This window comes from Leopardus geoffroyi, chromosome B1 (genome assembly GCF_018350155.1).
Source record: "Leopardus geoffroyi isolate Oge1 chromosome B1, O.geoffroyi_Oge1_pat1.0, whole genome shotgun sequence".
Taxonomy (NCBI): Eukaryota; Metazoa; Chordata; class Mammalia; order Carnivora; family Felidae; genus Leopardus; species Leopardus geoffroyi.
Window position 1 is genome coordinate 55,327,185 of NC_059327.1, and position 26,048 is coordinate 55,353,232.

General features: G+C 36.4%; 1 protein-coding gene across 3 annotated transcripts in view; it reads right to left on the minus strand.

Moving 5' to 3' along the window:
* GALNTL6 (polypeptide N-acetylgalactosaminyltransferase like 6) overlaps window positions 1-26,048 on the minus strand; it is a 1,206,818-nt gene that overhangs the window by 88,242 nt on the left and 1,092,528 nt on the right. For all 3 annotated transcript variants that reach the window (XM_045463018.1, XM_045463030.1, XM_045463022.1), the window contains one exon: window positions 21,387-21,494. In XM_045463018.1, coding sequence (XP_045318974.1) covers window positions 21,387-21,494 — 108 coding nt within the window. The remainder of the gene's footprint in view (window positions 1-21,386; window positions 21,495-26,048) is intronic.

Genomic DNA, 26,048 nt, shown 5'->3' on the forward strand with positions numbered 1-26,048 from the left:
TGTGTCTGGCGTAAGAAAGTGGTCCAGTTTCATTCCTCTGCATATTGCTGTCCAGTTTTCTCAACACTTTTTTTGAAAAGACTGTTTTTGTTCCATTGGATATTCTTTCCTTCTTTGTCAAAGATTAGTTGACAATATAGCTGTCGGTCCATTTCTCGGTTTTCTATTTTATTCTACTGACCTGTGTGTCTGTTTTTGTGCCAGTACCATACTATCTTGATGACTACAACTTTGTAATATAGCTTTAATTCTAGAATTATGATGCCTCCAGCTTTGGTTTTATTTTTCAAGATTGCTTTGGCTAATTGAAGTCTTTCACAGTTCGATACAAATTTTAGTATTTTTTGTTCTAGCTCTGTGAAAAATGCTGGTATTATTTTGAGAGGGATTGCATTAAATGTGTAGATTTTTTGTTCTAGCTCTGTGAAAAATGCTGGTATTATTTTGACAGGGATTGAATTAAATGTGTAGATTGTAGTATAGAAATTTTTAACAGTATTTGTTCTTCCAGTCCATAAGTGTGGAATCTTTTCCCATTTCTTTGTGATTTCTTCAATTTCTTTCATAAGTGTTCTATTGTTTTCAGAGTACAGATCTTTTACCTCTTTAGTTAGTTTTATCCCTAGGTATCTTATGGTTTATGGTGCAATTGCAAATGGGATCAATTCCTTGATTTCTCTTTCTGCTGCTTTGTTTTTTGTGCGTGTGTATGGAAACACAACAAATTTCTGTACATCGACTTTGTATTCTAAGACTTTGCTTAATTCGTGTATCGATTCTATAATTTTTTGGTGGATTCTTTTGGGTTTTTTACATAGAGTACCATGTCATCTGTGAGGAGTCAAAGTTTGAATTCCTTGTCTATTTGGATGCTTTTTATTTCTTTTTGTTGTCTGATTGCTGAGGCTAGGGCTTCCAGTACTAAGTTAAATAACAATGGTGAAAGTAGACATCCCTGATGTCTGCTCCTGACCATAGAAGAAAATCTCTTAGTTTTTCCGCATTGGGGATGATATTAGCCGTGGGTCTTTCATATGTGACCTTTGTGATCTTGAGGTATGTTCCCTCTATCCCTACTTTCTTGAGGGGTTTTATCAAAAGTGGATATTGTAATTTGTCAAATGCTTTTTCTGCATCTACTGAGAGGATCATATGGTTCTTATCCTTTCTTTTATTAATGTGGTGTATTATGTTGATTGATTTGTGAATATTGAACCACCCCTGCAGCCCAGGAATAAATCTCACTATATGGTGGTGAATAATTCTTCTAATGTACTGTTGGATTCAATTTGCTATTATCTTGTTGAGAATTTTTGCATCCATGTTCATCAGGGATATTGGCCTATAATTCTCCTTTTTAGTGGGGTATTAGTCTGGTTTTAGAATCAAGGTAATGCTGGCCTCATAGAATGAGTTTGGAAATTTCCTTCTATTTCTATTTTTTGGAACAGATTGAGAAGAATAGGTATTAACTCTTCTTTATATATATATATATTTTAAATTTTTTTGATGTTTATTTTTCAGAGAGAGAGAGACAGAGCATGAGCAGGGAGGGATAGAGAGAACGGGAGACACAGAATTCATAGCAGGCTCCAGACTCTGAGCTGTTAGCAGAGCCCAACGTGGGGCTGGAATTCACAAACCATGAGATCATGACCTAAGCCAAAGTTGGATGTTAACTGACTGAGCCACCCAGGTGCCCTGGTATTAACTCGTCTTTAAATGTCTTGTAGAATTCCCCCAGAAGCCATCTAGCCCTGGAGTTTTGTTTGTTGGGAGATTTTTGATTAGTGATTCAATTATTTTGCTGGTTTTGGATCTGTTCAAATTTTCTATTTCTTTGTGTTTCAGTTTTGATAGTTTGTGAGAATTTTCTGGGAATTTTTCCATTTCTTTCAGATTACCTAGTTGGTTGACATATAATTTTTCATAATATTCTCTTATAATTGTATTTCTGTGGTGTTGATTGTGATCTCTCCTCTTTCATTCATGATTTTATTTATTTGGGTCCTTTCTCTTTTCTTTTTGACAAGTCTTTGTAGGGGTTTATCATTTTTATTTATTCTTTCAGAGAACCAGCTCTTACTTTCATTTATCTAGTCTGATTTTTTTGTTTTGTTTTGTTTCTATATCACTTATTTCTGCTTAATCTTTATTATTTCCTTTATTCTGCTGGATTTAGGCTTCATTTGCTGTTCCTTTTCTAGCTCCTTTAGGTGTAATGTTAGGTTGTGTATTTGAGACCTTCCTTGTTTTTTGAGGTAGGCCTGTATTGCTATATACTTCCCACTTATGACTGCCTTTGCTGTATCTGCAAGGTTTTGGACTGTTATGTTATCATTTTTATTTACTTCCATGTATATTTAAAATTTCTTCTTTAATTTCCTTGTTAACCCATTCATTCTTTAGTAAGATGTTCTTTAACCTCCATGTATTTGTGGTCTTTCCAAGTTATTTCTTGTGGTTAACTTCAAGTTTCATATTGTTGTGGTCTGAAAATATGCATGGTATGATCTCAGTCTCTTTTGTACTTGTTGAGGGCTGGTTTGTGACCAGTATGTGATCTATTCTGGAGAATGTTCCATGTGCAATCAACCATAATGTGTATTCTGCTGCTATAGGATGAAATGTTCTGAATATATCTGTCAAGTCCATCTGGTTCAGTGTGTCATTCAAAGCCATTGTTTCCTTGTTGATTTTCTGCCCAGATGATCTGCTCATTGTTGTAAGTGGGGTGTTAAAGTCCCCTATTATTACTTTATTCCTACCAATGAGTTTCTTTATGTTTGTTATTAATTGATTTATATATTTGAGTGCTTCCTAGTTGGGAGAATCAATATTTACAGTTGTTAGATCTTCTTGTTGGATCGACCTTTAATTATGATATAGTGCCCTTCTTCATCTCTTTGCTTTAAAATCTAGTTTTTTCTGGCGATGCCTGGATGGCTCAGTTGGTTGTGTGACTGACTTCGGCTCAGGTCATGATCTCACAGCTCATGAGTTCAAGCCATGCGTCGGGCTCTGTGCTGACAGCTCAGAGCCTGAAGCCTGCTTTGTATTCTGTGTCTCCCTCTTTCTCTGCCCCTAACCCACTTGCATTCTGTCTCTGTTTCTCTCAAATATAAATAAACATTAAAAAAATTTTTAAATCTAGTTTTTCTGATATAAGTATGGCTACTCTGGCTTTCCTTGGGCATCCATTAGCATGATAGATGTTCTCTATTCCCTTACTTTCAATCTGGAGGTGCCTTTAGGTCTAAAATAAGTTCTTGTAAACAGCATATAGATGGATCTTATTATTATTATTTTTCTCAATCCATTCTGGTACCCTGTGTCTTTTGACTGGAGCACTTAGTCCATTTACTTTCAGAGTAATTATTGATAGATAAAAATTTAGTGTCATTGTGTTATTTGTAAAGTCACTGATTCTGAAGATTTTCTGTTCCTTTTTAGTCTTTTTTTTTTTTTTGGTATTTCTTTCCCACTCAAAGAGTCCCCTTTAAAGTTTCTTGCAGGGGTGGTTTAGTGGTCCTGAACTCCTTTAGTTTTGTTTCTCTGGGAAACTTTTTATCTCTCTTTCTATTCTGAATGATAGCCTTACTGGATAACGTATTCTTGGCTGCAGGTTTTTCCCATCAGCACATTGAATATATCATGTCACTCCCTTCTGGTCTACCAAGTTTCTGTTAATAAGTCTGCTGCTAACCTGATTTGTCTTCCCTTTTAGGTTAGGGATTTCTTTCCCCTTGTTGATTTCTTTCCTTATCCTTATATTTTGTAAATTTTAGTACAATACGTTTTGGTGTTGGCTGGCATTAGTTGAATTTGATGGGAGTTCTCTGTGTTGCCTGGATTTGGATGACTGTTTCCTTCCCCAAGTTAGGGAAATTTTCAGCTGTAATTTGCTCATATAAGCCTTCTGTCCTTTTTCCCCTCTCTGCTTCTGCGATTCCTTGATATACATACTACAGTTTGCTTATCCATTTACCTATTGATGGACATTTGGGTTTTTCTAGCTTGGGGTTATTATAAATAAAACTTCTATGAACAGTATTTGTATGGACATTTGCTTTAATTTCTATTGGGTAAATATATTGAAGAGGAATGTCTGAGTCATACACTAAGTAGTCTAACCTTTAATGAAACTGCTAAACTATTTCCCAAAGTGGTTGTACCATTTTACATTCCCATTAGCATCATATGAGCATTCCAGTGAAACCGTAACTTCCACACTCAATGTAGTCAAGTCTTTTTATTTTTTGCCATTATAAAAGTGTGGTTTTAATTTATATTTCCTTAATGATTAATAATTGGAAGCATCTTATCATGCACTTATTTCCCATCTGTACACCATTTTTTGGTGAACTGTTTAAATCTTTTGACCATTTAAAAAATTAGGTTGTTTGTTTTCTTTCTTATTTTTGAGTTCTGAGAATTCTTTATATATTCTGGATACAAGTCTATTGTCAGAAATGTGATGAAAAGATTTATTAAAACTACAGTATAAAGTTTTCCCATTCCTCCCACCCCTTATCCCTTGCCTCTGGCAATTATCTATCTGTTCTCTGTTTCTGTGAGCTTGTATTTTTTTTTTAATTCCACGTATAAAAGAGATCCTATGGTATTTGCTTTTTTCTATCTGACTTATTTAACCTAGCATAATTCCCTCGGGGTCCATCTATATATGGATATATATATATATATATATATATATATATTCCACAATTTCTATACTCATCCATCCATCAATGGACACATAGGTTGCTTGCATATTTTGGCTATTATAAATAATTCTGAAAATTTAACATGGGGAGGTATGTATCTTTTTGAGTTATATGCTTTCATTTCTTTTTTCAGCAGAAATTTGCAGGCTGGAAGAAAGAGAGAGGTATGATATACTCAAAGTGCTGAAAGAAGAAGACTTTCAACCAAGGATACCTGACAAAATTATCATTCAGAATTGAAGGTGAGATAAGGAGTTTTATAGACAAGCAAAAGCTAAAGAATTTTTATCACCACTAACCTGGCCTTACAGAAATCTTAAAGGAAATTCTTTATGCTAAAAGGAAGGCCATTCTTCAGTGATAAGAACACATATTAAAGGATAAATGTCACTAGAAAGGTAAATATATGGTAAAGGTAGTCACTTATAAAGCTAGTATTAAGGTTAAAAACAAAAGTAGTAAAAATAACTATGATGTAAATAGTTAAGGGATACACAAGATAAAAAGATATAAAATGAGGGGCAGTTGGGTAAGCATAAACTTGATTTTTGCTCAGGTCATGATTTCACAGTCATGACATCGAGTCCCAACCAGGGCTCTGCTCTGGAGCCTGCTTGGGATTCTCTCTCCCTCTCTCTGCCCCTTCCCTCTCAAAATAAATAAATAAAATGAAAAAAAAAAAAGATGTAAAATGTGACACCAAACACATAAATCATTGTAGGGGAGAGTAAAAATATTGAGCTTTAGAATGGAATCAAACTTAAGTGTTACCAAGTTAAAATAGACTGTTATAGATATAAGTTGTTATATGTAAGACTCATGGTAACCACAAAACAAAACCTATAGTAAATACACAAAAGGAAAAGAGAAAGGAATATAAGCATACCATTAAATAAAGTCATCAAATGCAAAAGAAGAGAGAAAGAGAAGAAGAAAGGAACAGAGAGGAACCACAAAAACAGCCAGAAAACAATTAACAAAATGGTCATAAGGACATACCTACCAATAACTACTTTAAATGCAAATGGACTAAATTCTTCAATCAGAAAACATAGAGTGACTGAATGGATAGAAAAATAAGACCCATCTATATGTTGCCTATAAGAAACTGACTTTAGATATAGGACATATACAGACCAAAAGTGAAGAGATGAAAAAGATATTCCATGGAAATGAAAAGCAAAAGAAAGCAGGAATAGCTGTACTTACATCAGAAAAAATAGATTCTGTCCTATTACAATAACTATAATAAAAGAGAAAGAAGGGTGTTACATAATAATAAAGGGACCAGTCCACCAATAGAATATAACATTTATAAATATTTATGCACCCAATATAAGAGCACCTAAATATATAAAATAAATATTAACAGACCTGAAGAGAGAAATAGACAGCAATATAATAATAGTAGGGAACTTTAATTTCCACTTACTTCAACAGATAATTCAGATAGAAAATTAATAAGGAAGTATATGCCTCAAATGACATTTTAGACTAGATAGACTTAATAGACATTTACAGAATATTCCATTTGAAAGTAGCAAGACAGACATCTCTCGTGCACATGGAACATTTTTTAAGGTAGATCATATGTTAAACCACAAAACAAGTCTTAATAAATTTAAGAGGATTGATGTCATATCAAGCATATTCTCTAACCACAGTGGTATAAACTAAAAAATAATTGTATGTAAAGAAAATTGGAAAATTTGCAAATATTTGGAGATTAAACAATGTATTACTGAACAACCAATGGGTCAAAGAAGTCAACAGAGAAATAAAAAATATCGTATCAAATAAAATTGAAATGTAACACACTAAAATTTATGGGATTCAGTAAAAACAGTTCTGAGAGGTAAGTTCATAGCAATAAATGCCTTCTTGAAGAAACAGGAAAAGCCTCAAATAGCCTAACTTTACACCCCAAGGAACTAGAAAAAGAAAAAAATATATACATAAAGTTAGTAAAAAGATGGAAATAGTAAGAATCAGAGCAAACTAAATGAAATAGAATCTAAAAACATAGTAGAAAGACCAATGAAACTAAGAGCTGTGTCTTTGTAAAGATAATAAAAATTGACAAACCTTTAGCTAGACTCACCAAGACTGAAGAAGAGGAGTCAAAGGAATAAAATCAGAAATTAAAGAGAAGTTACAACTGGTATCACATAAATAAAAGGATCATAAGAGACTACTATGAGCAATAATATGCCCAATAAAAATAAATTGGGAAACTTGGAAGAAATGGACAGATGGATACAATCTACCAAGACCAAACCCTGATGAAGTAGAAAATCTGAACAGATCGATTACTAGTAAGGAGATTGAAACATTAGTCAACCCCTTCACCCCAAAATGTGCAGGACCAGACAGCTTCACTGGTAAATTCTATTCAAAGAAGAATTAATAGCAATCCTCAATCTCTTCCAAAAAAATAGAAGAGGAGAGAACTCTTCCAAACTCATTTTATGAGGCCAGTATAAGCCTGATACCAACATCAGACAAGGATGCCACAAGGATGCCAATATTCCCAATGATCATAGATACAAAAATCCTGAATAAAATATTAGCAAACTGAATTCAACAATACATTAAAACAATCACACACTGTGATTAAGTGCAATTTATTCTAGGGATGCAAGGATGTTTCAATATCTATAAATCAGTTAATGTGATATATACCACATTAACAAAATAAAAACTAAAAATTATATCATAATCTAAATAGATGCAGAAAACACATTTCACAAAATTTAACATTCATTTATGATAAAAACTCTCAACAAAGTGGGTATAGAGGGAACTTACCTCAACATAATGAATCTATATATAACAAACCCACAGCTAACATCATAGTCAATGGTAAACAGCTGAAAAGCTTTTCCTCTAAGATCAGGAACAAGACAAGGATGCTCACTCTCACTACTTTTATGCAACACAGTATTGGAAATACTAGCTAGAGCAATTAGGCAAAAAAATAAATAAAGACACTCAAATTGGAAAGGAAGAAGTAAAACTGTCGCCATTTGCAGATGACATGATATTATATATAGAAAACTATAAAAATTTCATTAAAAACCATTAGAACCAATAAATGGATTCAGTAAAACTGCAGAATACAAAATCAGTATCTGTTGAATTTCTATAATTAATAACAATCTATGAGAAGAGAAATTAAGAAAACAGTATAATTTAATATTGAATTGAAAACAATAAAATATCTATGAATAAGTTCAACTGATGAGGTGAAAATCTGTATATGGACAACCTCAAGACATTAATTAAAGTAATTGAAGAAGACACAAATAAGTGGAAAGATATAGTCATGGATTGAAAGAATTAATATTGTTAAAATATCCATACTATCCAAAGCAATATACAGATTCAATGCAATCTCTATCAAAATTCCAATGGTATTTTTCGTAGAAATAGAACAAACAGTTCTAAAGTTTCTGTGAAACCACAAAAGACCCTGAATAGTGAAAGCGATCTTGAGGGAGAAGAATAATGCTGAAGGCGTCATGCTCCCTGATTTTAAACTACATTATAAAGAAATACGATTTGTAAATATTTTCTCCCAGTCTGTACCTTATGTTTTTATTCTCTTAACAGTGCCTTTTGAAGAGTAAGAGACTCTAATTTCAATGAAATCCAATTCTTCTAGGTATAAGTGCCTATGGTGTCATAGCTGTCCAACCTCACAATTTTTCTTGTTTTTTTTTTTCTAGAAATATTTGACTGTATGCAAAAATCTATTTCAACCCTATTTTCTTTCATTAATCCTTTTGTTGTCAATACTGCTACCATGATTACTGTAGTTTTTTAATGTCTTAAAATTGGGTGATATAAGTCCTCCCACTTTGTTTTTTATCAATGTTATTTTGGCTGTCTTGGGTCCTTCGCATTACTTGATAAATTTTCGAATCAGCTTGCCTACTTTTTTTTATTGCGGTAAAATATACATAACATAAAATTTTCCTTTTGACCATTTTTAAATGTGCAGTTCAGTTGGCATTAAAAACATTCTCATGCTTCCAACAACACAGTTCAGATTTCAGTTGCTATGGTATGTTAACTGTAATTGCATAACAAACGTGTTACTGTTAGCTTTTCAAACCACAAACCACTATGTAATTAATAAATGCATACAATGATCAATGACCAATTACATCACTTCTTTCAAAGTCTATTGGTGATTGATCATTGCACATCTGCTATTTAGTTCACACATAGCCAGTAAAGCACATAGTTGTGCTGCATCCTTATTTTCTATAGATAAACACGGCATGACATTTTACAATAATGGATAATCAAAATGAGACAATTGACTAACAAAGACGAAAGAGCAGTAAAAAGAAGCAAAAAGTGATAATGCTGAAAGTGAAATTCAAATAGAATTTTTAGGAGAAATGACTGTTCATTGAAATGTTAACATTGCTGCCATTTGAGAGACTCTAGATATGTAGCCAGGGAATTTAGCCAGAGTATATTTATTTTCATAAATGAGGAAAATGCTTACGATGAAAAGGATAAGGTATTCCCAGAGAAAGTGACACCAGCAAAAACTTCACCTCATAGGAACTATTGTAGATATTTTACAGCATTGAAAGTATAAGGGATAAAATATTGGAAGGTGATCCAAAAGTTAGAAAAGGAATATTATAATTTGCCAACGCATGGAAAAAATGCTCACTCTTCAGCATAAATTATGTGAAATACAGTTTGAATGGATAGCTACTTCTGATGACTATTTTTACAATGAAATGAAACACCTTAATTTTTCCTTAAAAAAAAATTCACATGGTTATGCAACCGTCACCAGCATCCATTTCCATAACTCTTGTCATCTTCCTGAGCTGAAACTCTAAATCCATTAAACAATAACTCCCCATTTCCTCATTCTTCAATCCCTAGCAATCACTATTCTATTTTCTGTTTACTATTACTTGAATATGTAAGCTATTTCATATAAGAGGAATCATGCAGCATTCATTCTTTTGTGACTGGCATATTTCACTTGGTATAATGTCTTCAATATTCATCCATTTTGTAGTATCTGTCAGAATTTTCCTTTTTTTCATGGCTGAATAATAACCCATTGTATGTATATACCACATTTTGCTTATCCATTTATCATCAATGGACATTGGGTTGCTTCCATGTTTTGACTATTACTATGAACATGTGTGTACAAATATCTGCTTGAGTACTTGCTTTCAATTCTTTTGTGTATTACTCAGAAATGGAATCATTGGATCATATGGTAATTTTAGTTTTAATTTTTTGAGGAAACCCCATACTGCTTTCCATGGTGGCTGCAACATGTAACATTTCTGTTATGTACAGGGGTTCTAATTTCTCTACATTCTTTCCAACATTCACTGTTTTCTGTTTTCTAGGTTTTTTGTTTGTTTTTTAAATAATAGTCATCTTAATGAGTGTGAAGTGGTATCTCATTGTGGGTTTGTTTTGTACTTCTCCAGTGATGAGTGATGTTGCACATCTTGTTTCATATGCTTATTGGCCATTTGTATAATCTTCGTTGGACACACGTCTTTTCAAGTCCCTTTCCCATTTCTTAAATCAGGTTTTTTGCTTTTTTGTTGTTGAGTTGTAGAAGTTCTTTAAATATTCTGGATATTAACCCCTTATCAGATATATGATTTGCAAATATTTTCTGCTATTTAGTGAGTTGCCTTTTCACTCTGTTTTACCTATTGATAGTGTCTTTGAGGCATAACCTTGCCTAATGTTTAAGCTTAAGTTGGGTCACCTTAGGTAATCAGGGCCCTTAAGATAAAGTTGGGCTGATTGTTGCTGATGAAGAACTGTTAAACAGAAATAGATGTATTATACTTATCTATCAATATATAACAAATCACTCTCAAATGGAATAGTTTAAAACAATAATAAAGCTTTTTTAAAAAATCTTTCACAGTTTCTGTGGGTCAGGAACTTGAGAGTGGTTTGGGCAATCTGGCTTGGATTTTTCAGGAGTTTCAGCCAGATTTTGCCAGGCAACAGTTATCTTAAGCCTTGAATGGGGCTGGAAGATCTTCTTCCAAGGTGGCTACACGTTTGACAAACTGGTATTTGTTATTGGTAGGGGAACTCAGTTTTCCTCTTTATGGGCCTCTACAGGGCTGTTGAGTGTCCATCGTGTGATGACTGTTTCCCCCAAATCAAGTCACACAAGAGAACAAGGTGGAAGCAGCAGTGCCTTTGTGACCTAGCCTCAGAAACAAAACATGGTATGATGGCACAAAAGTGAAAGTATGGTTTCTATTTTGTTTTGTCTTTTTAATTTGTCTTTATCCCCTAAAACTGTATTTGGCTGAGATTGAGGATTCGAATATGACGGAATTATTTTTCATCATTAGTTTTCTGAAATTTGGAGGAAGTGGAGATAACTAATAGCTATTGGAATTATTGAAGGAACCTTAATATAAACAGAAGTCTTTAGTGTTCAAGTGAGGGTGAATGGCCCATAGCTAAAAGACAACCATCCTGAGTTTATCCAGGACCCAGGTAAGTTCTCCTACTTTGAGAACTGAAGTGTTGGTTTTTCTAGAGACAGCACCATGAGCTGTTGATGCTCTTCTTGTGAATGGCGGAAGACGTATGGCTTCTCCAGTAGCTTCACAGGCAAGAAAGGGGCAAGTGGGAGCACAAAGAAGAAACAAGTCATGGGTGAGGCAGAGTGGATGCTGCATCTGACAAGCAGGTATGTAAGCACGTGGGAGGAAGCCTTTTGGGGAGGTCTAGAGACATCAGGGGGATAATCTGAAGGGCGCTTATTTTTGGCAATCAAGCCCACGGAGTCTCATGCTATCACAATTAATTTGAGTATAAAAGGCAGTGTGGTCGGGGCTCCTGGGTGGCGCAGTCGGTTAAGCGTCCGACTTCGGCCAGGTCACGATCTCGCGGTCCGTGAGTTCGAGCCCCGCGTCAGGCTCTGGGCTGATGGCTCAGAGCCTGGAGCCTGTTTCTGATTCTGTGTCTCCCTCTCTCTCTCTGCCCCTCCCCCGTTCATGCTCTGTCTCTCTCTGTCCCAAAAATAAATAAACATTGAAAAAAAAATTAAAAAAAAAAAAGGCAGTGTGGTCTTATTGGTAAATAATTATTATTAATACAATTGCTATTTTTTAAATATAGTTTTTTTAATGTTTATTTTTGACAGAGACAGAGACAGAGAATGAGCGGGGGAGGGGCAGAGAGAGAGGGAGACACAGAAGCAGAAGTAGGCTCCAGGTTCTGAGCTGTCAGTACAGAGCCTGACACGGGGCTTGAACTCACAGACCGCGAGATCATGACCTGGGCAGAAGTTGGATGCTCAATCTACTGAGCCACCCAAGCACCCCACAATTGCTATTTTTTAAAAAAATAAATCGCAACCAGCACTTCCAACCATCAACCAAAGAGAATATCAAACGTTTTGTTACATCACACCAACATTCACCACAAGCCAACTGTGGTTAAACTAAATGCTGCTGTAGTATTTATTCCATTTGTTATTAGTAGACCCTGTTTTATTTTTCATACTGTCAAAACAGGCAGAAAAAACCTATATGTTTTTAATAGCTCATGTAGGGTACTTAGGTTGGAAATTATATGTTAAAAGTTTAGGTCATCTGTGAAATTTTATTTTTATAAACTGTTTGCAGAATTAGAACACTAAAAGCATCCAGAAACCACAAAGCTGGCAGTTGGCTTTGACCATTTCTCACTTCATAGAATATCAAATGGAACTTTTTTTTTGATCTCAAATGTAACGTCAAAAGGAGATATACTTGGGCTGGAACTGAAGTTGGAAATAGATTTTTCTTATTAAGGTAAAATTGACATATAACATTATGTTTCAGGTACACAACATAATAATTCAATATTTGCATACATTGGAAAGTGTATAACTAAAATAAATCTAGTTGTCATCAATTCACCATACAAAGTTACAATTTTCTTTCCTTTTGATGAGAACTTTTAAGATTTACCATGTTGGCAACTTTCAAATGTGTATTATAATATTACTGACTATGGCTGCCATGTTGTACATTAATTTCCCTGGAAATGGAATTCTTGCTATGAACTAAGAAACTATTAGAAACAAAGGTAATTAGAATGGAAATGAAATGGCAGAGGCCTCAAGCACAGTGCCACTGTGCATTTACCCATCTTACGGTAAGAATCTAATTCCACAAAATGAGACCCTCCTATTCAGGTACTCCTGTGGCTTCCTCATTCCATTGGGGTCCTGAAAGGTGGATTTATAAAGCAGCCAGCCCAGCTCCCTCTTGCAAGAGTTGCATTTTTGGTTATTGAGATTATGGCATGCTAAATATTTAAATTTGCTTAAATTTCAGTAGCTTAATTTTATAGCAGCAGGGGCCTACTTTATCTAAGCAAGCTTTCTCCTTTCTGAGGCTCCAGTGGAGTTGTGAAAATGTTCAGTTCTAATGGGGATAATGATAAAAATGCAATTATAATTCCCCCCTAGCCCACAAATGGGCTCACCATGTAGTTTCTCAAGTGCTTTGAAAAAAGAAAGCTGTATAAATGCTAACTAACAACATAAAGTGCCAAGGTACTTTAGGTAGGGGAAGGAGTAGCCAAAAGCAGACCGGAAAAGGTACCATTGGAAAGAGAAAATAATTCCCATTTTAATTTTGTTAAGAATGACAAAGTAAGAGTATGATTACTCATGACAGCTAATTGTCATGTAAACGCCTAGGATCCCCATTTAAATAAATCATATTTACTTTATAAAATCTGCCAACAGGCTCAACAGAAAACTCATGAAAAATGCTAGTCCTCACTAGATAGATCAGGAAATGCTGACTTTTGTCCTTATGGGTTAGAGATTACTTGTCTCAATTCCAAGCTCTGTTTTGCACCTCAGAAGGTGTTAGATACTTGATTCAGAAGTCATAGCTGAGCTAAACTTGGGAAAGCACTGAGGGATATTTGGAACAGTTAAACGGAGCAGAATGCTTTAATGTTGGGAAGATGATAGCATCTGTGGGAGTTTGGGGGGCGATATGTAGAGCAAATAAATAGGAAGAAAACGAAACTAAAAGTTAGTTTTGAGAAGCTTTGTGGAAAATTGCTGAGTTTCAAAATAATATTGTTGTCTTCCGCTCACATGTTCTTTTCATGATATTTTTCACACGAAAAAGAAATTTAGAGTCTCTAGGTTTGGTATGAACACTCCATGTTTTACCTCCATATTGTTTAAAAATTTTTAAAGACAATGTGTGATTCTGCTGTTATTTGTTAAGCAAACAGGTGAAAAAAAGTGGATACTTAAAAAAAATTCTGATACCAGTGGTTTAGGAATTAAGGGAACAAATAAGGGCCAAGCAGCGAGACATAAGTTTGTGTTCCATGTTTTCCCATCTCCTCTCTCTAGGGCCTTGGCAGACAGAGTAGTTTTACTTTGCCTTGTTTTCCTCTTATGCAATGCAAGCATAAAATGTCAAGTGTTAAAAATGGGACATCATTAAAGGATGAGTATGAGTGCTCTATTGGTGTTGTGTACCAGAAACTTATCTCCAGTGTGGGGCAATGTCCTTGGGTGATGTGACATTCTATTACAAAAGGATGGCTTGATCTAACAGGAAGGGCTCAATGCTACTGGCTTAAGATACGTAGCATGCTCAGTGCATCTCCCTAGTAGGCAATTAATAAATATTTACTGAGAAATTTCTCTAGCCTGAGCCTTTGTTGAGGATAGACCCTCATCTTTATAGCATGCAATGGACTCACCATATCTTAATGATTTACTGAATCATTATTGTCACATAATAAACTTATGATTGTTTTTTAGGGAGACTGTCACATAATAAACTTATGATTGTTTTTTAGGGAGACTGTCATGAAGAATAATGAAATATTATTCATGGAAGATGCTTGGACTTCTTAAATAAAAAGCTCCATATAAATAGAAGATATTATATTCTAAAATGTGGCCAAGAAGGGAGAGAAACTAACACATGATCGCAGTATGTGAATCAACTTTAGTTCTGGCCCTAAGTATTAGATGGCCTTATTATCTTTTTTGTTATATTATAAGGAAGAATTAGATATAGTTATTGTTTTCAGAGGAACTGCTTCTGCATGGAAGTCCTAGCCATTAACACAGGTTGAGTCTTTGGGGAAGAATTCATCATTTTCTGTTTTTTGAGAGAAAGCCCATGAAAGGCCACTGTGTCCCTGAACTCGATGATAGTTTCAAATAAAGCACCTGAACTCTATAGTTTTCAGAGAAATAGAAAGAGGTGCTGGCTGCTGTTGATGGCTAAGGTTGTCATGTTACAGCTCTTATTTGTTGGGCAGTTTTACGAGAGTGAACTGATTTATAATCATCAGGGGAGAAAGGTCAATTTGTAGGAGCAGATTTCCCATTCATCACCATACTCTATAGCCTTGTTGCTGATTTTGTTTTCTGATATCAAAGTAGTCATTTTGGTCTTGCTAAAGCTTTTCCTCAAATGATATATTTTTCTGACACAAACAAGGGAGGGCTGCATATGTCAGATCTTGTGTTCTTCCATTTCAGCTACTTTAGACCAGGAGAGCTGGTGCCAGGGTGAACGATGAGGAAGCACTCCCTAATTGATTTGGGGTGATTGGGCTTCCACACTGAAACCCTCCCCTCTACTCCTCCTCACCTCTACCTCTCTCCGCCCCAACCAGTTTCAACAGTCTGAGATGATCTATGGAGTCAGAAGAACTGGATGTCACCAGAGTTATGACACCAGGAGAAAAACAACTTGAAAAATAGGTTAAGAAGTCATTTCATAGCTGATAGAGGCAAAATCACCATTCTCCCTCAGACGTCAGGTTTAACCTTCATGCCCATGAAGTATAATAACCACAGAACATCAAAGATCATTGCATTCTGCCAAGAAACCCTAAGTAAACACATAAGGTGAAAAACATTTGTAACTTGGATATAGATCACAGTGTGGCCTATAGGATCATTAAATATAATCTATTACTATGGGACATATATTGTTATTGTATTAAATAACACTGGATGTGTTATATGAGATATACTTCCTCTTACGTAAAATTGTAATTGCAATACTTTGTTTCTAAACAAAACCGTTTACAAATAAGTATATAAGGTACAGATCTCATTCATAGTGAATTTAGTTATGTTTATTTAACCCTTCGCTCACCCTCGTGGTGTTTAGATTGTTATGTGTAAATTGCTGGATTGTGTCGATACCATCTGACTGTCCTAATCAGGGTCGTTAGTTATCAGAAGTTAAAGTTTTTGTTTATCGTGTTCTTCACTTATACTTCCAGGGCCTAGCACAGTGCCTGGCATGATAAATTCCTTTTTTTTTTTTTTTTTCAGAAATGAACATTTATCGGTATAGAAAATCTGATTTTTGTGGGCTCTCAGAATTCTACATGGGAAGTCTGTGCAAGTCTCTGGGATCTGGCCGTCCCTGAACTCATGTAAGGGTTTCGCTTATCACCCTTCTTATCTAAAACTAATCTCAGCATCTTCCCCCTTCCCCTTTTGCATGTCTTCATTTTTTGTATGGATATGATTTTTTTCTTAGAAGCTATGATGAAAACCTCCTAACCACATTTGACCTCTCTTTCCTTGCACAGCATGGCAAATCAATAAAAACCTTCCAGGAAATTTTCTTTACAAATGCTTCCTGTGTTCAAAATGTTACTTCCCTTAGTCTTCTCCCACTTAATGTTTACTTGTTGGTTGATCTGTTTAACGCTTTTATTTTTTGTTATTTTTACTTTATTTTTTATTTTTTTTAAAGCTTATTTTGTGTGTGTGCGTGTGTGTGTGTGTGTGTGTGTGTGTGTGTGTGAGGGTGAGAGAGAGAGAGGGAGAGAATGAGCAGGGAAGAGGCAGAGAGTCCCAAGCAGGTTCCACCCTGTCAGTGCAGAGCTTGACGTAGGGCTCAAACTCACAAACTGTGAGATCAGGACCTGTGCCAAATCTAAGAGTTGGCCTCTTAACTGACTCAGCCACCCAGGTGCCCAATTACCCCTTTTATTTTTATCCTGGCATTTCCTGTCTCAAAACTGTGAGTGCAATCTATAAAAAAAACACACTGTGGTCTGCACACAGGGCCCTGCAGAGAGTCTGCCTCCAATGTACATTCCCAGTTTAGCTCCACAGGTCCCAAACTGTCCTTTCTCACTCTCTGCACCTGCTCCTTCCTACCGGTATTGTTGCTCATGCTGGAACCTGTGCCCTTCCACTCCAACTGTTCCTGTTTATTCCAAGCCTTCCCATAAGGGTCAGTTTGGTAGGAGGGTTAAGCCTAGGACAGAGGTGTCTCACTTCACAATCCCACTCTGTTCACTTGACATTTAACCTTATCCTTTCTAATGAGAGTTACATTTTCAAGTTCTATGGGCCATCCCGTGCAACAGGACTTTTATGGGGTTTGACTTCTCTCCTTTTATAGCTGTATCTCGAAATTTGGATGACGGTTGCCATAAAATCCAAGATGGCATTTTAGAAAAGAAAAAAAGTATTAATACTATGTCAGTGGCAAACCACAGAAGTATGCAGTTCCCTCATTTTGCATTCTGTTGCATCCCTTGCAAACTTTGGAGCTGGGGAGGACAGCCTGTGAGCTTCCAGGACTGCCCCACTCCCAGCCTGCAACACTGCCCTCTGGTGGCTTAGGATCCTCGTGGGGAAACTCCCTTGGGCCAACTTGCATCCGCGGGACTACCCTTGTGCTGCAATCAGCTAGTATGTTTATCCATGAGGTGATGTCTCTGCACCTCTGTCTTGTCCCTGCTCATAAAGCCACTGGTCTCAGGTCCAGTGGCTTTGATTGTCCCCAAACACAGTTGCATTCACAGAGAAGTCTGCAAGGCGCCGGTAATGGCTGCTCCTTCAACAGAGCGAGTGGTTCACGTCACACCTTGTCAGAAGGAAGGGTCTTCTTGGAGGGTCTAACACCCATCTGCCACTCAGCCGCTTCCTCCTGTGCGGAGGCTCACTAGGCCTTTCACTGAGGAGCTGCTCACTCTTCTGTGACGAGGACAGTGTCATCCCGAGGAAGGGACAGCTATCACTACAGCTCTCGGACGTTCTAGTCTTTCTACAACAAGAGGGACAATCATTTCCTCTTTCAGGAACTGGCTGTTTGTTCCTGGTGAAAAGATGCCACAACAATGCCCAGTGTGCAAACACTGGAGCCAACTCAGTAAGATGTCTAGTTTTATTCATGATGAGTTAAAACTCTGATTCCCAGATGAAGCTGAATTGTAAGTCACCATATCCTGGAGTTTTGCATTTTATGGGAACTGCCATAGGGATGCTAATTTTTATTTTTGCCAAATAAGGGCACTAATAAAAATCGATCTTGTATTCTGTCATTAAAAAAAAAAAAAAACCCAAAGCCTCTGATTGCTGCATAAAAGGATATTACTAAATTGAATATATGTAGCTTTGTGATTCTTATTTTTCTCAGGTCACTGAGGCTGGATGAAAACTGGCCCAGGAACTGCTTCTGGTCACTGGTCCTGTGTTTGGGAACCACTAATCTATGAAATTCGTCCATTTAATTAAAGTATCCTCGAAGGTCCTCTTTCAGTTCAAAAGCTTTGGTACCGCATTCCCCTCGTGCCCCCTCTGCTAATGCGTATCTTCACAATATGTTTGAACAACTACTTGTTGTCCTGTATTGTCCTCTAGTGGTTCCATACATGGCTATCTTGTCTCTTCCAACCAGACTGTAATGCTAGGTAAATAGAAGGTACTGATTATTTGAATTTATTTCAATAATACACACTGGTGAACTATTTAGAGGACGGCAGGCTATTCACACGTGTGTGTTTGCGTGTGTGTGTGTGTGTTTGGAGGTTGGCTGGAATCTTCAGTTTACATAGGTACGTAAATAAAAGGTGCATGTTTTTGAAGGATTAAAGGAGCTTTGTAAAATAAGAAAACAGGCCTTTAGAGTTAAAATCTCCATCTTCATTTCCTAATGAGCTTGGAGAGATTAACTACCTATTGAATAGACATGACTCTGCATCTGAAACACCTTTAATGTCTCTCATCATTTTTGATGATTTAGTAACGACGGCAGGGGGAGCAGGTAGTTGAGGTTCTCCCACAAAAATCAGAATTGTTTTTCATTTTAATATATTTTTTTTATTTAAAATATCATGAAACGTACCTTAGACTGACGGTTGAACTTCAATATTTATGACTTTCTGATTGCCCTAGCAGTTTAGAAAAAAACTGAAAATGAGCCCTCAAGTAAAATTTAAGTGGAAAAGATTAAAATTCAGAAGTATGGACTTTTTTTTTTCATTTGAAGGCACACTCACTTTTTGCTGGAAATTTTATGTGCCAGCCCTAGCTTTCCTATATTTGACAGTCCTTGAAAAAGTACTTCATTTCTTTCTTGAAAATATACGAGCAGTTTTATTTTTTTGAAAACACACCCTCTGGATCAGCACAACTTTCCCTCCCAGTTTGAACACTCTAATTTTGACTACAAACCAAGCACATACTCCATCCATCCTGCAAATGAATGATGCAGATTGGGGCACAAGCTGGGAGCATATGAGTGAGTGAGAGGGACAAGTGACAACATCATTATCTTTGGGGTAGTTTCACCTGCTATGATTTATGATACTCACATGGCTGATTTGTGATATGTGCCCAAAACTATACCTTTTAGTGAATTCTTGTTGTTTTCCTGAATGAATTTGGAGATTCATATGTGTTAAGTCTTATGACAAAATTAAATCATATGTCCTTATCTAAGATACAGCTCTGTAATTGCTTTGTGAGTTTGTGATTTTTTTTCAAATAGCATATTTTTATAGCTACTTAATGGAGTACTTTATTAAACTTTTGAGGAGGGAGTAATAATATGACTATTTCCCTTCAAGGTGTATGTGATGCTGGGGCACCTGGGTGGCTCAGTCAGTTGACCGTCCAACTTTGGCTCAGGTCATGATCTCACAGTTTGTGAGTTCAAGCCCCACATCAGGCTCACTGCTGTCAGTGCAGAGTCTGCTTCAGATCCTCTGTCTTCCTCTCTCTGCAGCCTCCCCTGCTTGCGCTCTCTCAAAAATAAATAAAACATTTAAAAAAAGGTGTATGTGATGTAACCTCATTACTATGAACTCAAACTGTTATAAAAAAAGATTGTGGATGTGGCTTAAGAAAATGCATACAGTTGACAATCTCAGAAATGGAATAAGAATCAATTCTCTTTCGTCAAGAAGATTCACTACAAATGAAAATTTGGGGCGCCTGGGTGGCTCAGTTGGCTAGGCTTCTGACTTCAGGTCAGGTCATGATCTCACAGTTCATGAGTTCAAGCCCCGTGTTGGGCTCTGTGCTGACAGCTCAGAGCATGGAGCCTGCTTCAGATTCTGTGTCTCCCTCTATCTGCCCCTCCTCAACTCGCACTCTGTCTCTCAAAAATGAATAAACGTTAACAAAATTTTTTTAAAGAAAAATTTTTGTACTTCATTGTTAAGTTCTAGTAAGACATGCCTGTAGCATTTTCTAGATTGTTTTTTCTTATTAATTAGTCCTTTCAACAAATATTTGTTGAGTGCCTGCCAAGTCTTGTTCTAGGTGCTGGGAGTGTAGTAGCAAATAGCACAGAAGAAACTCTGCCATGGTGGGATTGATATTCTAGTGAAACCTGATGAACTGGTTTATATTTTAAAGAAGCTTGTGAGTTTATTGAGCTTTATATAAAAGATCCAAATAGTTGACGCCTTAGTAGTAAAAAAAAACCAAATGAATAATTCAGGGTTCGATTCCTAGGAGAATACTGTGTAAAGGGATGTAGCAAAAACATTTTTTTTTCTAGATTTTGCATCTCTGCAGTGGTAGATACATACTGTGGTGAATAAAACTAACCCAGCTATGAAGAAAGTAACATGGAAAACAGAGAAATTGTCAGGATTATCCAAGAAGGCATTGTGACTTTCTCCCGAATATGTATGAAAACATTCTAAAAGGCATCCTTCCATTTAGCCTATGAAAAAGGTTTTATTCAAAACAGTATTTGAAAAAGCATCTTGCAACTGGCCAAATGTGGAATTTTGAGGATGGGGTAAAATTTCAGGCAGTCTTGGCTCTAGTTGCAAATGAGAAAGCAGAAGTTGGGCAACCACCTCTCCCCATCTCGTATTTCCCCTTTCTCCATCTGACTTATGTATCCTGTTATACTCCATGAAGGGGGACAGGGGGAGTACTGGACATCCATTCTGACGACTCAGGCTTAAACCCCCTCCTCCATCATTCATTTGAGCGTGAACAAGCCACCTTGCTAAGCCTCAGTTTTCTCATCTACAAAATAAGGATATGAATACCAATCGAAGAAGGTATAGGTGAAGGTTAAATATAATGTATGTGAAAGCGCTTAGAAGCAATTAAAAACAAGAATTAATATAATAGTTAATCCCTCCTTAAGGAATGGAAATCAAACTCTGAGGAACACAGAAGCTCTATACATACTAAAGCCTGCCAAATGGAATGGTAAGTGGTGCAGTTTTTATTTCGGTCAGTTGTTTCTAACAGACTGTGCCTGTCAGTCTGTGTCACAAATTATACGACGTAGGAGGCTGCTTGGTCTGCTGCCTACAGGAAGCCATGTAAAGCCCAACTTATTTTGATCCCCAGTTACTCACTCTTGCCAGGCTGGTCCCAGATGGAACTTTATAAGGGACATACTTTCTGTAGATATGACCAACTCTAGAACATGGGACATCAAACATTTCTCCTCCACACATCCAAACCTAAAGAGAGGAAATTTAAAAGTATAACAAAAGAGAACAGTACAATTCATATTTAAAAAAAGGAATTCTTAGTAGAATTCATAAACAATCTTATAATTGCTCAAAATCTCAACCAAGAAAAAGACCTCACCTTTTTCAAAACCTAGATTCATAAAAGTTTAGAACCAAAATATGAGTTTAGTAAAGTCTAATTTCCATAGATAGCATTTTGGCATTTTTCTATTCTAGTAGAATTTGTTCACAAACATTGTGTGCGCTGACATTTAATGCTTAGACATCTTCTCATTTATATAGCTATTTGTTTTGACAATCTTGTGAAATCATTTGAAGAAATAGCATTGGAATTTAAATGCCATTTCAAAATTTTAAAACATAAAAAAATGGAATTTTAAAAATAGGTGAATGAATTAAAGAATGCAGACATATCCATACTTTAAGTGACATCCACATTTTGAAACTTCCAGGAAAGCTCATCTTAAAAATCATTGTTGCATTCTATTTTCTCCTACCCTGAATCTTTTCTTAGGTACAAAAAACAATTGGTTATTGATGTGGCCTCAGGAAGTATTAAACTCAAGGTATATGTTAAAATATTGTACTTATATATGGTAACAAAATTTAATGGGTTATTTTTTATCATGAATATTCACTTAGTCACACACTTAATCACAGTTTCATGTAACAGTGTACTTAACTATTAAAGGACAAATTATGACAATAAAAATCCAGGCTTAATATATGCTAGACTTTTAGCTATTTTCATTTCAAGAAAAAGATTAAAAAGACTTAGATACTATAATGGTTAATTTAATATGTCACTTGGTTGCACCACAGTGCCCAGATATTTGGTCAAACATTATTCTGGATGTTTCTATGGAGGTGTTTTTTTTGTTGTTGTTCTTGTTGTTTTTTTGTTTTTTTTTTGGGGGGGGGGATGAGATTAACATTTAAATTGGACTTTGAGTAAAGCATTATATCTTCTGTAATGTAGCTTATCCAAGGAATTGAAGACCCTCATAGAACCAAGACTGACCTCCCCCTAGCAAGAAGGAATTCTGCTAGCTGACTGCTTGTGGACTTGAACTGCAGCTCTTCCTTGGATCTTCAGTCTGCCAGTCTACCTTGCAGGTTTTAGACTTACCATGCCTCCTCAATCACATGAACCAGTTCTGTAAAATAAATCTCTTTCTCTTAATATATCCATATGCTGTTGGTTAAGTTTCTCTGGAGCACCCTGACTAATACAGATACACAGCCTGTCTTAAAGTGTAATATTGAAAGAGAGAAAGAAAGCTGTTTATGTCTTAGCTTACATTTGCTTCCAACTTCTTTCACTAAAAGGAATGACACCCCAAGCAAGACTAGTAAATATACAGTGATTAGGGTGATAGAAGTCCAAGGGCAAAGGCAATTCAATTACTAAAACAATACTCAGTTGCTCTAAATGAGTTCAGGACTATCCATAGTATGAATTTTTTTTTTTAATTTTTTTTTTTCAACGTTTATTTATCTTTGGGACAGAGAGAGACAGAGCATGAACGGGGGAGGGGCAGAGAGAGAGAGGGAGACACAGAATCAGAAACAGGCTCCAGGCTCTGAGCCATCAGCCCAGAGCCTGACGCGGGGCTCGAACTCACGGACCGCGAGATCGTGACCTGGCTGAAGTCGGCCGCTCAACCGACTGCGCCACCCAGGCGCCCCTCCATAGTATGAATTTTAATGTAATGGGATATTTACTCATCTTTTAAATCAAGACATCAGAAGTATGCAAAGATGATATGAAGCTGGTAGGGGTAGTGAACGTTCTAAACAATAGTACCAACATCTGGAAAGATGTGGAGAGACTGAAGCTATATTAGATTACACATAAAAAAGGCAAACGTAAGGTCTTTGTATCTAAAAATATCAACACTTCCAGAACTGGATGGAATGGAAAAAGACTAAGTAGCATAAAACATACATCACCAGTATAATATGGAGAGTTTGGGGAGTAAGGGTGTGAATCTATCTGTCTGAAGTCTTATGCTAATTTCTAGGTAAATACTTTGTATTTCTTTCTGAAAAGAATTACCAAAGTGAGAAAGAGATACAAACTGTGTTTTAGAAGAAATAATGAAAAGAACTGGAGGATATGTATTCTTGATAAGATAAAATTCAGGGAAACCCTTCTCAAATATTTGAAGATCCTAGTATTTGGAGGAGATGTGCTGTAGCACCAAGGAGATCGGATTAATAGCATCGAGCTATAAAAAGGCAGATTTCAATGCAGTGGAAGGAAGAAGTTTCTAACAGAATGATTAAATGAGCTTCCTGCCTCACTAGATGTGTTGAAATCTGTAGTAGAAGACACTTTGGAGACAAATATGTAACTTTGGGTGGACAGTTGACTTAGCTGATATTTTAAGATAATCCTAATAATAAGAGTTAGCATTTATGAGTGTGTATTGTGCCCTTTTTTAATCTTCAAAACTCAATGACAGATTTTACTATTTCCCCCAATCAGATAGCTGTGAGAGTGGTAGTTTGGAGGCTGAGTAACTTGCCCAAAGCCATGTAACTGGCCATCCTGCAGAATGGAGATTTGAATGCTAGCAGTCTAACTCCAGTGTCCATATATTTGATCAATATTCTATCTATAGTCAGCAAACTTCATCTGTAAAAGTCAAAGTAAATACTTTGGGCTTTTCAGGTCATATGGTTTCTCTTGGAAAAGCAACCCTAGTATGGCTAGCTATATTTCAATAAAACAGGCAAAGGACCATGGTTTGCTGGCTGCCATTTTTTAAGTTACAAAGTCCTTTGAAACACTGAAATTCAGTGATTCTAAGATAGATTTTGTGGGAGATTGTATTTTCCAAAACTGGACACCATACTATCTCCCACTGCACATACTCCTCTACAATGTAACCTTGGTACCTGTCATGTGTGATTTCAAATTCACTGTTTATAACTTAAGAAAGTTGTTTTAATCCACTTGTTTATGATAAGGAGAAAAAAAGAGGTTGTTTTAGAGGTAAATTTGTTTTGATACAAGATGGAGTAAATGGCATCAGAACGTCATCATCTCATCTGTTCTCACTGAAAAGAGCTCAGTAGTTCAGCTGCTGAGGGGCCTCACTAGGGGCTTATGAACAATAGCATATGAAGAAGCAACAATGATAGGCGGCACTTTGACTATAAATATCGAGAGTTTGTGTGGACTGAGAGTGTTCTGTTTGGGCAAGGCAACTCTTGGCTCATTGAAAAAAGCTCTCCTAAGACCTTGGGGCAAGTAGCTCCTGCCACGGTAAAGGTGACTCTTTTACCAGCAGTGGCTAAAGCCTTTCAGCAGCCCTTGAAAATCTTCTTGCCCATCAAGACTGGCACCCTTGTCCCCCAGCAATGTGCTCTAGTAACAGGGGACCTGGCTGCTGATGTCAGTCCAAGGGTGGCTAAGCCATCTCTCCTATAAAGGTATACTTCAACTAAATTTGGACTTTATTCCTCTCATGTCCCCTTGCCTAGAACAATAGTGTGATTAATCTGTCATTGATTTGGAGTATGCTATTTCTTCATTGACTCATTAAGAGATATTATCCTGTATTCTATTTGGCTTGTGAAGTTCCTGCAGTGAACCTGTGTTAAACAAATTGTTGGCAAAGACAGCTGAGGTCGTTACCAAGATTTTGGGATTTTTTATAGGAGTTGGTCTGCTCTAATGAACTTTTTTCCCCCTGTCTATTCTGACATCTTAGATCAAATATAGTGGATGTAGTTACCTGAGAGATTATTTCCTTTTATTATTTCTGCATTTTAAAGAGGTAATATTTGGAAGCAATATACAAAAGATGAATGGGTGGGCAATTGGAGGGCAGAGAATGTTAGTCCTGTGTGTAATCAAATGTCAGTCTTTCTTGGTCAAAGGTAAACAAGTGTCAAGGCAAAGAAGTCTTTTTGTCATATTATCATCTTAGCTGGGAAATACTGATTTGTTGGCATGGGTATTTATTTATCATGAAAAAAAGGTGGCTTTATTACTCTCATCAGTTGGTGGAGGTGGCCAATCTCTCCTGTAGGACTAGGACATGGTGACGTTACATCCTCTGACGTTAATCTACTTTTTTTTTTTTTTTTTTGGTTCATATGGTCTTCTAGAATATGTAGAAAGTAGGTAGAAGTAGACCAAATCCCTTAGGAGAGATTTTGCCAGAGTAAGAATTGCCACAATAAAAAGTGAAATAAATCATGATTACCTTCCTTTCTAAGCTATGTCAAAATAACCTATCGGACACACAGAAAGGAAATTCTAACTAATTCTGTTCAGAGGGTCACTGTAATCCGGTTTTTAAAGATATCTGCAAAAGTTTTCTAGCGGTGTGTAACAAATTACCACAAACGTAATGGCTGAAAACAACACTCATTTGTTATGGTCTCCCAGTTCTGTGGGTCAGAAGTCCATGTGGGCTGAGCTGGGTTCTCTGCCTGGAGTCTCCCAGGGCTGAAATCTAAGTGGCTGCTGGGCTAAGCTCTTAACTGGAACCTCTGGGGAAGTCTCTGCTTCCAGGTTCATTTAGA